At 33.6% G+C, this 12,114-nt stretch overlaps 1 protein-coding gene across 7 annotated transcripts in view; it reads left to right on the top strand.

The window, feature by feature from the left end:
* Positions 1-12,114, top strand: part of PSD3 (pleckstrin and Sec7 domain containing 3) — a gene marked incomplete at both ends in the record, with an annotated part of 417,861 nt that overhangs the window by 331,265 nt on the left and 74,482 nt on the right. For all 7 annotated transcript variants that reach the window (XM_084231033.1, XM_084231037.1, XM_084231038.1 and 4 more), the window contains one exon: positions 9,426-9,619. In XM_084231033.1, the coding sequence (XP_084087159.1) occupies positions 9,426-9,619 (194 nt within the window). The remainder of the gene's footprint in view (positions 1-9,425; positions 9,620-12,114) is intronic.

The raw sequence follows: 12,114 nt of genomic DNA, 5'->3' as shown, positions 1-12,114 counted from the left end.
TTCTGCTCTGGAAAATGTGTTTTCTTTCCAACTGTTATTTTACCACCCAACACACACACAAGCTCCACCAATTTATATTTGATTTCAATATTTTAATTCCACTTAACTGAGATGCCTCAAGATGACTTAATTTTCAAGTCTGATCCTAACTTAACAACCCTGGTATAGTTGAAACCCCACTATCCTGAAACTTGCCAAAATGGAATATTTCAAATTCCACTCAATGGGTCAGTCCATGTAATGATGTTCAGCTTTTGTAAATTCTAGGAAGCAGATTTTTCCCATTCTTTGTGGAGTTCCAATACAATAGAAGATTTGATTGGATTTGTATGATTCCTTATCTGATAGTTTTGCTTAGAAATAAAACTGCCTTTCATAAATCAGGCAGAATATAGGAAATTTATGATTTACAGTTGCCCTTTAGAAAGAACAGAGTGTAAGGTTTTCCACTCTTAGCATTAGAGCTTATGCCATTCTTGAAACGAACTGGGTTATCAAATAGTCATGGACTTAGACTACCCAATGAATCATACCCTTGATTACTGAGAGAATAATAGTTTAGTTTGAAGAATGGGGGAATTTCGTAGGTTGTGAAGTGTTGAGATGTCTGGAATCTCAGCAAAAAAATATTCTGCTTGGAGGCTTTTTAAATGTACAAAATATGCATGTATGAATCATTCTTTTTGCAATTAAGGCAGTGAGTCCTGTTGTGTCTCTTCTATTTTACTTTTAAAAAATCATTTGTATCATCATCTTGAAAATTCCTTAGTGGTTCAGGATACTCAGAAAAGGCCTGGTTAGATGGAGCTTTTTACTATAGAAATGAGTTAATTTTTTTTATAGAGTTCTTTATCAGTATTGTATTAATTTATATTTGCTTCTGTATACAGTTGAAATACCCTCCTTGTGAGGAGGCCCTGTCACTTATCTATGAAAATCTCTGTTGAGGCATCAGGAATAAGGTAAATCCAGTAGTCAGGATACTGATTCCAATTTTCTGAAATTCCTTGTCTCAGTTTGAGCCTGGCAGCAGTTCTGGGGAGATATGGAAAGAAGAGCAGAAATACAGAATGGGGTGGGTCACTAAAGAGGACACTACTGCCAGGGAGGGAGAAGGTCTTTAAAGTATTATTCCTAATATCACTTCCATCCTAGAAGTTCCAGCCAGCACAGGCCCATCCACATTTAAGCCCATAGCACAGCCACCTCTAGTTGGCACCAACTTGCATTTCTGAGCAGGACAGATTTTTATTCTCAGCCCGATGAAGTCAGGCTGGACTTCAGTTCACTGGACTTCCCAATATCAATAATACTTGTTTTGCAAGGTTGAATAATTTTGACTTTCACTTATTGTCGGGGTCCACTGAGCCATAGTCCCTTGGACATTACTCCAATTGTTATTGTCCTAGTAAAATATCTTTTAGTTTTGATATTCAGATTTAAGCATCTCCAACAACAGCCCTGATGAAAAGGTATTGCAGCAGGAACATGATGAGGGACATGACGAATGTGGAGCAGGTTTGCAAGGCAAGACTCTGCTACTTGAGCAGAAGTTCTTGTGCCATTTATTGAAATCATGTAGGACAGTAAAAGCTGATCATGTGACAATAGTATGAGGAATAGACTCTGGAGGGTGGATAAGAATGGGGGACAAAGTACTACAAGGGACAGGGAAGGGGACATCATGATCATGAGACGTTTGTGTCAGCAAAGTATGATGTTATCACAGGCAGAGTTATCCTGAGACCACCATGGAGATAGTTATGTAATCAGGTCAACAGTGGCCTAGGCGTCCCCGGGTCTGCTTTGTGATATGAGCTATACTCTGTAGGTAATCAAGGAATGTTCTGCTGTGATTTATAGATAGCAAATAGATCACAGTTACCCATGAGTGGCCAGCTCATTGGAAAACACAAAAAGAAATGTAATGCATGCCATTACATACATTACAATGAGTATAATTTTAATTATTTAATAACTAGTATAAAATGAAACATAAAATTAATTTCATAGTATATTTGTAAATTAACCAGAATATTGTAGTTTTGACCTGTAATCAGTACAAAATTTATTGAAATAATTTCAATTTTATATACTAAGTCTTTTGAAATCTTAGTTTTTTTTTTACTTATTGCACATTTCAAGCTGAACTATGCACATTTCAAGTTTTCAACACCTATATTTGGCTAGTGGCTACCATATTAGATGTTGTAACTTTACAACTTTTGATTGACATTTATGTAGAGAAAAATCCTATTTGCATACCCCAAACTCAGTACATTTTAAACAAGACTGGGGCTGGGGTGCAGGTTTCAAACATAATATAAATGTAATTGATAGAAAGCCATTCATGGGTAGTCATTTTGAAGAGTGTACCCAGTGTTAGGAAAGAATTCTGTTACTGTAAACAAAGCATCTCTGTATTCAAAACCATGATAATAGTTGGGTGATATGAAAGCAAAAATTTTAAGCATTTTATATCTCATGTAATTAACTGGGGTTTTATTTAGATATATAGGCATTTTTACTGTTATAGCCACTTTTTAGGATTATTTGGGTTGACATGTAATACACTGTATCATTAGGAAATAAAGCCCCTATTTTGCATTTTACGGCTAAACATCTGATTTTATGGGATAGATTATCTTGCATAATTGCAAGATACCTTTGATGCCAACCCTGTATACTACAGTGCTTTTCAGATTGGTTTTGTGTTCACTGGAAACATCGTTCTTCATAGTGTCTCAGGATTCGATAATAATTTGATTCTACATTATATTCATTTAAAAGTATTTTTAAAAGTGGTTTCAATTTAAAATACAAAATGTGTTACATGTACCAACTTGCTTTTATAAATCTCAGATTAAAGTTTTATAGCCGTCTTATGTCTATTAAAGACTAGCCTAAGCTTGTAATGTAGGCCATTTAAAGTAAAAACTTTTATCATTTATAGCTCCTTTTTTGCATAAATCAGAATTTCTATAAAACTGTGTAACTATACAAGTATAAAATGAAACAGAATTTTGTTCTGTTTGATTTTTCAATTTTTAATTTTGCTGAGGCTGACTACTGTTATATACATTCCAAGATTTCTAAACTGTGTGTTTGTGAAATAATGTTCCACCTTTCTAATTGATATATTTTATATTAAATGTGATATATTATATTCATAAAATAAACCTGCTTTATCAATCTCTATTCTGAGGTTTTTGTTTAGTTTATTCCATATGAGAAAAAGATTAATCTCCTTTTGAAATGTTTGGGAACAAAAGTTATAGTAATAATTTCTTTAGGCTCTTAATGTCTAAAATAATCAACCTGATTCCATGAATAATCATTCTGGTTTTCTACTCACAACAGAAATCCCAAAAAAACATTATTAAGCCTCAAATATTGAGAGCAGCTTTATGAATAATGTTGAAGTCAAGCAGTTTACAGTTCATTAACTTTTAATCTGTGTCCTGGTTTTCTCCTTCAAAATGAGAAAATAATACTTTCTGTGTGATAAATTTTAAATATTGCTGCATGAAAAAAAGAAAAACTTGATAAAATTTACTATTATTTTCCCCCTGGATTTGCTAATTTTATAAGTAATCAAAATTGTTTTTAGTAACAACCATCTGTTTCCAGGACCTTTTTTAGAAATTCAGCTTATTTAAATAAATTATAACAACACAAAACTGTGTATTTGTTATAACTACCAAGTGCAATATAAGATGAAATGACAACAATAAAAGTACCTAATATTTCTAGGTACTTTGTAAATAGGTGAAATTGAGAAGGAGATAATTACCTTCAGATAAGTAGATTTTAAGTGGCTGATATCAAAATTTGCTTTGTGTAGTTAATTAGTTGCACAGTCATGAAAAATTATATAGGATACACAGAATAGAGTGATCTTCAATAAACAATACTTAAATTACTACAATACTTAAAATACTACAATTTGTATTTTTAAGAAAGGAGGTTACTCTTTTTTTCTCAAATACATCTGAATTTATATCTTAACAGTACTACTTCTTACTGGTAATCCATATAATAGAGTAATCCATATAAAGAGTAAGAAACTCCTTTCTGGATTTATTCTAATATGGAAAATCTGCTTTAGTTTATTTGTATATTATGCTGATAGTTGCAAACACAATTTTTCATTATAAAAACAAAATGTAGAACCTAGAAACAACCCAAATATCTTTCAAAAGAGAAATGAAACAATATCCTGAGACAAGTGAAAATATATAGGACCACATTACAAAGCATGGGATGCATAAAAATCATGTCTAAGGAAGGTACTTTTTAGCAGTCAATGCCTACTTTAACAATTTTATTATAAAGAAATTTTATTAAGTGAAGAACCTGATTTTACACCACAAGGAAGGCGAAACCAAACCCAAGGTTAGAAGAAAAAAGGAAATAACAAAGTGCAGAGTAGAAATGAAATATATTAGAAACAATAGAAAAGATCAGAGAAACAAAGAGCTAGATTTTTATTTTATTATTTTTATATAGCATTAGTTAACAATACTGTGTATTATTTAGAAATGTAGGATTCCACCTTTCACATGTATGTTGCAATACCACGCTTACCACTAAGGCACCTTTTGAAAAAAATAAAACAGACAACCAGTTATCTAGACATAACATGAAAAATAGACATAAATAAATTTAGAAATGAAAGGGAAGACCTTATAACTGATACCCAGAAATTCAAAGGATTCTAATAATCTTATACACCAGCAAATTGGACAAATGAGAGGAAAAGGATAAATTCTTAGAAACATATAACCTACCAAGGCTGAATCTTGAAAAAATAGAAAAGCTGAGCAAACTAAATACTAATAAAGATTGTATTAATAATCAAAAACCTCCCAGCAAATAAAATTCAAAGACCAGGTGATTTCATTGATGAGATCTACCAAATATATGAAGATTTAATCCTGTCCTTCTTTAAATCTTCCCAAAAAATTGAAGAAAGAACACTCAAACTAATGAAACCATCATTACCTTTCTACCAGAATCAGGAAAAGACACTGTAAGAAAAGAAAATCTTGGGTCAATATCCCTGATGAACATAGATGTAAAAAAAATCCTTAAGAAGGCTGGAGACTTCATGCTTTTTGATTTCAAACCATACTACAAAGCTATAGTAATTAAAACAGTATAATACTGGCATAAAATACACAGGTAGATCAAGCCAACAGAATGGAGAGCATGGAAATAAATTTTTGCATATATGGTAATTTAACTTATGACATAGGAACTAAGAATTACAGTGAGGAAAAGATAATTTCTTTAATAAATGATGTTGGGTAAACTGCACCCATCTCTTACACCATACACAAAAATCAGCTCATTGGAATAAAGCCTTGAACATCAGACCTGAAACTATAAAATCCCTTGGGAAAACAAAAAATATATAGGAAAATAGCTCCTTCATATTGGTCTTGACTGCAAAACAAGGGAAATCATTAACAAAATTAAAGGTCAACCTATGAAATAGTAGAAAATATTACAAACCAGGGTTTATAAACCAAAACAAATAAGGAATTCCTATAACTCAGTAGAAAAAAATTCAAGTCACCTACACCAGGCATTTTTCCAAACAGAAAGATGACCAACAAGTATATGAAATGGTCTTAACATCACTAATCATCAGGAAAATGCAAATGAAAGCCACAGTGAGAGAACATCTCACACCCATTATCTATTATCAAAAAGACAAAAGAAAAAAATCTTAGCAATGTTGCACTGTTGATGAGACTATAAACTAGTTATAACCAATTATAGAAAACAGCATGGAGGTTCTTCAAGAAATTAAAAATAGAAATACTATATAATTTACCAGTTTCACTTCTGGATAGATAGCCAGAGGAAGCAAAATCATCATTTCAAGTAATGTTCTGCCATATTCATAGCATTATTTACAATAGCCAAGGTATGGAAACAACTTCTGTGTTTACAGATGAATGGATAAAGATGTGGTATATATGTATAATTGAATATTTTGCAAACTTAAAGAAATCCTGTATTTTTCAACAACATAGATAAACCTAGAAGGCATTATATTAAGTGAAATAGACAGAAAAAGATAAATCCACATGGTATGATATGAATGTGAATTTTTTTCCCTTAATTTTTAACTCATAGAAACAGAAAAGTGGTTGTCAGCCTGAGGGGCAAATAGGGGCAAATAGGGTGAGGTTAATAAAAAGGTACAAACTCTAAGTTATAACATGAATATGGTCTAAAAATCTAATTTATAACATGGTGGCTAGAGTTGATTACACTGCATTGTATAAGTGAAATTTGCTAAGAAAATGATCTAAATGTCATCACATATCAATAAAAGGAGTAAATATGTGAGGCCGTGGATGTGCTAATCAACTTGGTGTAGTAAATATTTTACCATATATAATTGTATCTTAATAATAAAGCTAGGGGAGGCAAATGGATAAATAAATTGGTGTAACCATAAAATGGCTTAACCAGGCGGTAAAAGGGAGCAAACTATTGATTTGCATGATATGAGTGAATCTTATATTTTCCAAGGAAAAGAAACCAATAACTCATTCATTTATTTTAGATAAGTACTTATTTTTTCAGTTATTGGTTTTGACTAATTACTTTTGGGGAAACATCAATGCATGCACTTTATGTATATTTTTTTTTAAAAAAAAATGAAGACTAAACGATGAAAAACAAGTCCCTCTCCTGCTCTACTTTAGCCATCCACTAATTCCCCAGATACAACCTTGTCCATTTTTCTCTTCTTCCAGGCATATTCTATGTAGATATTTTTTATAATTTTTAACCATATAGTATCAAATTATGAACACTATTCTCCATCACATTAATTTCTGTGAGCCATATATTAAAAGAAATCAATTATATGCTACTCTGAAGAAGGGAAAATTGTCGGGCTAGAAGGCAGGTGAGTATTTGTCAGGAATTGGTACTTGAGAGGAACTGACTTTAAAAGGGCAGCAGTAAGGAAATTAGAGGTGATCAATGTTCTCTTTGTTGTGGTAGTAGATCTGCCTTATCTAATCCCATAGAACTGCACAAACCAAGGAAAAAAAAAATTTTTAACCAAAAATCAGCCAGGACATGGGGAATGCAAAAGAGAATATAGACTATAATTATTTTGCAAATGAATTACTTAAAATATTGTGAAGAGAGTGAGGAAGGAACTGAGCAACTGTGGAAAAGGGTGTTTGACTGCATACTGTTAAGTCACTCTAGTAAATAAATTTCTCACATGGGTTTAGGTAGAAAATTCTTAAATTAGTCTATATGCTTACTAGGATTGAACAAATAAATATATTAGAGATAATAGAGCACACCGAGCCCTTCGATTTGGTGTCTAACTGCCATTTTCCAATAACATTAATCATACACTTTAAGAAATGGTTGCTTCCAGGGCTGGAGTAAGGAAAATACAAGATAAACTCTAAAACATCTGATTCCTGAAGAAAAGAAATACTCACAAAACAAAATACGTACAAAGCAAAAGGATAAGATGTGTTAAAGCAACAGAGGAGTCTGTTGGATACAACACCCAATGACCAAAGCTAGAAAATTTTGAGAAATGTCAATATGGATAGTGTTTGATTATAATCAAAACATAAAATAAATATCTGTGAGTCCATAATTACAGAATTCCAACTTATAATGTAGAAGAACTTATGAAAATAAAAGTTTCCCATTAAATTATCATAGTAATAATTGTCAAAGACAGATCCACTGATGAATGCTAAAATTCATGGCCAAAAGTTTGAGAAGCAGGACAGTTGCATTGTCACAAAATATTGTGTCCAAATTATTTACAAAGGAAAATAGTAACTTTACAGTATAGAAACTTAGGCTATATCTACCTTAATCAAGCTGTCAAGGTTAATGTCACTAATAATAGTAATAAAACATGCACTCCCTTATCTGATCCCTGAGAGAGTGCCCCACCTACAGTATCTTTTCCAAAAATTCGTAACCTTAATCTAAACATGAGAAAACATCAAACATGCCTAAATGGGGAATATTGTACAAAATAACCCACCCATACTCCTCAACATGTCAAGGTCACAAAGTACAAGACTAAAAGGAACCGTCACTGACTGGAGGAGATTAAAGGAGACATGACAATAGAATGTACAGCGCGGTCCTGGGTGGGATCCTGGAAGAGAAACAAACTTTAATGAAAACACTGGTGAAATCTGAATAAAGTCTGAAGTTTAATTCATAGTACTGTACTGTTTTCTTCATTTGAATTTTTTGCTATGGTTATATAAGATGTTAACATCGGGAAACTGGATGATGGGCATATGGGAACTCTGTGTACTATCTTTGCAAGTCTAAAATTAGCGTAAAAGTAAAATGTAGATGACTAAGCGTCTAGTGTTATTTTCATATATTTCACAATAACTTATCAAATACTAATGGAAGGAAAAAAGTGTTTTTCTCTGATCAACAAACTCTTCTGACAATTGTCAATTTTATAATTTATTTTAAATATATTTTTGTGGTGATTTTCTTTCTTGAAGTTTTAATGAAAAGATTCAATGATCAAATTTTAATAAAGAAACCAGAAGTGATTTAGGAAATTAAAATAGGTCAACTAAGACAAATGCTTTTATTATTGTGTTTTCCAAGAGTATAGCAGAGCTTATTAACTTTGCTTTGTTCTTCCCTCCTCTTTATTAACTGAATCTGACTATACATTTTCTGCCTGCTTTATACTTTATGTTGTAACCTCAGTTAAATTTGTCTCATAAATTTGTCCCTGAAGGAACAGGGAATAAAAAGGGCTTGGCAATTTTTCTCAGTGACTGATAGGATGCCCCACACTTTTAGCAGTTGGAAGACTGATAGCTATAAGATGCCAAAATACTGTGCATGGCACCACCATTCTAACCCAGTGGTGGTTTTACCTGGAATTTTGATATTAGAGATTAACTTGGTTACTTGGCAGGTGTAGTCTATATTGTTCATGGGCTAAATATGTAATTATTGGTTGTTTTCTTGGCATTATGCTAGATTCTGCAAAAATGGTCAAAAATCAAAATCATGGTCCTTTGCCAAAGAACCCCCATTTGTTTAAAAGACAGTCATGAAGGCTTTATAGTGGGTGCAAAGAGCCAAAGCTTTAAAGATTTTACAGTCATGTCTTTACTTTCTCTTCCTTTAATTAATCTTCCTTGAATCTGTGGCCACTGGTATTTATTTAAATTCTGTTTCCTTATCTATTATGCAGGATACTGGTAGAAGTCTTACTTTGTACATTAACACTTGATACATGGGAGACACTTTAAAAAAAAAATAAAGGAGGCCCTTACAGAGTTATTGTTATCAAGATAGACCATTGGAAAGCATGGTCGTTACACTAAAAAACTATTGTGATAGGTGCTCAATCTTTGTGTTTCTCCCTTTAGAGATGATGAAGAGAAAAAAAAATCCCCATCAGAAGGTAATGATGAGAAGGCTAATGGAACACATCCAAAGACCCTCACTCGCATTGGGAGCACTACCAACCCATTCTTGGACATTCCTCATGATCCAAATGCTGCTGTGTACAAGAGTGGATTCTTGGCTCGGAAAATCCATGCAGATATGGATGGGAAAAAGAGTAAGAATCATTTGTTGTCATTTCCTATTTTATTTATTTCATCTTTAGCCTTAAGTATAAAGTGACTTTATCTGAAGTAAAGTCAAGGATGACAAATATTATGTTCATCTAGATACCTGTTGTTGAAGTTTGATAAACCTCTAACCCTAAGTCAGAAGTTCATTGTTGCACCTGATTTTCTCCAAATGAAATTATAGAACTTTCAAGATGGAAGTGTTCTTACATATTATACATTTCCAACCTTTATTTATTCCCAACTTGAACAAATAATTTTGAGTACCTGAGTACGGCAGGCATCAAAAATAATGGAGTGGGAAAAAACCAAAAAAATAATGGACTGAATAGGATAGGAAAGTCCCTGTTTTCATTTTTTGTGGTTGAGGGAAAGGTTGAATTTATAATACATAAAAAGGAGTGTATCACCCCACAGGCAAACTGTGTGGGTGGTGGCGAGGGGAGTCGAGATCCAAGCACAGGTGGAAGGGTAGTCATTTTTCTTGCTGCTAACTGACATCCTTCAATATATCTTTTATTTATTTACTGACAAGAAATGTCCTTGTGTTTTATTGGTTTAAAAAAATCTGCATTGCATTTAAATTTTAGGAATGTTCACTACTTACAGAATTCTTAGGCATTTGTTTCCAGTTATTTTAGAATGTTGTTCTAGTGTTCCCTGATCTATATAATTTCATACAAAAGGTCTGTTATCTTTTTTATTTTTGCACCACTGTACAACTTCTTTAAAGATTTTTCTTTTCGGGCCTCCCCCGTGGCGCAGCGGTTGAGCGCTGGGTTGCGAAGCCTCTGCGGCCTCTGCAGCGCCGGTTCGATCCCCTGCTGCTCCCCGGCCACCGGAGGAGGGTCTCACATGGCGCGCAGACCTCTCCTGCCGCCCGCTGCTCCCCTCAGCAGTGTACTTCGGTCCTTCTGCCTGCTCTGCTCCCCGCTCTGGCTCTGGTGAATTCTCTCACCCTCCCGCGCTTCTGACTGTACCCAGTGCATGTATAAACAAACAAACAAACAAACAAATAAATAAATAAAAATTCATGCCTCTTTAAAAAAATAAATAAATAAATAAAAGATTTTTCTTTTCTCTTTTTCAGCAGGTTTATTATGAGGTGTCTTAAGGCATTTTTTTTCAGGTCTAGTGTTTGTTGAAGTTCTTGCATTCATCAGTTTATATTTTTCACCAATTTGGGAAATTTGTTTAGCTGTTATTTCTAAAACACCCACTCCTCTTCTTAGGACTTCAGTTTCCCATGGTAGGCCACTTGATATGGCACAAAAGATTCATTGAGACTTTATTAATTTTTCCCAACTCTTTTTTATTTTTTCAGTACTTTAATAATTTTATTGGTATGTCTTTAAGTTTACCCTGTTATTTTTTTATTTCTGCAGTGTGAATTTATTTTCCATTTCTACCCTTATGTTTGCATTTTCCTTAATATCCTTGAGCCTACTTATATTAATTTTTCTGCTGACTATAGGCCATACTTTTCCTTTTCTTTGCACTCTTAGTCATTTTTATTTGAACATTAGAAACTATAACTTTTCCATCTTTCAAGACTGGATTTATGTATATTCTTTTAAAGACGGTTGTATTTTATTCTATTGTGCATATCAGTAGCTTGCAAATTAACTGAATCAGAAATTTGTCTTTACTTTTGTTGCATTGTGTCAAGAGAATATTATCCTGGGGCTTATTCAGTTCCATTAATAAAGTATGGTTACTATTCTTTAGTAAGTGGCGTGGTAGTCCAAGTCTTTCCTTTCTTTCTTTATTTTATTCTTAAGATTTATTTTTATTTATGCATACAAGAGCTGGGGTACAGGCCAGAGATGCGGGGGGTGAGAGGATTCACCAGAGACAGAGTGGGGAACAGAACAGGCAGACTGACTGAAATACACTGCTGAAGGGAGCAGCGGGTGAGTCAGGAGAAGTCTGCTGCGCCATGCGGGTTTCTTTCTGGCTGGCCAGAGATCGAACTCATGCTACAGAGGCTGCGGATTGCTTCATAGCAAAGTGTTTAACCTCTTGCGCCACCAGGGAGGCCCAAGTCTTTCCTTTCTTACTGACAATTCCTAGCCCAGTGTGAGCTAGGAGTTTTTTGATGGTTCTTTCTCTTGCACTGGATAATTTCCAGTGTATCCACCAGTTAAAAGCTGGTACTTCCTTTGCATGCCTCACACTCTTATCTTTGTACCGCTTTCTCCTCTGTTTTACTTTGCTCCATATATTCTAGCCCCTCAGCCTTACCACACTCCCTCTTTAACTCAATACAGATGACTTCCAAAGTTTGCTCATGTACCTTCTTTCACTACCAGGGCTTAGAAATTTCCTTCAAGCAGTTATGTAGGTTTACCTCATTAACTTCTTTCTCTTCACGATCAAAGATGAAAACTTGCATATATTGTCTGTTTTTCAGTTGTTATGATAATAGTGGTTTCTTTAGTAGCTAATCTTTCATGAGCATAAGTAGAACTAAACTGATTGC

This window comes from Talpa europaea (assembly GCF_964194135.1).
Source record: "Talpa europaea genome assembly, chromosome: 4".
Lineage (NCBI taxonomy): Eukaryota > Metazoa > Chordata > Mammalia > Eulipotyphla > Talpidae > Talpa > Talpa europaea.
The sequence above is the reverse complement of the archived record's forward strand: the minus strand, read 5'-3'. Positions and strand labels throughout refer to the sequence as shown.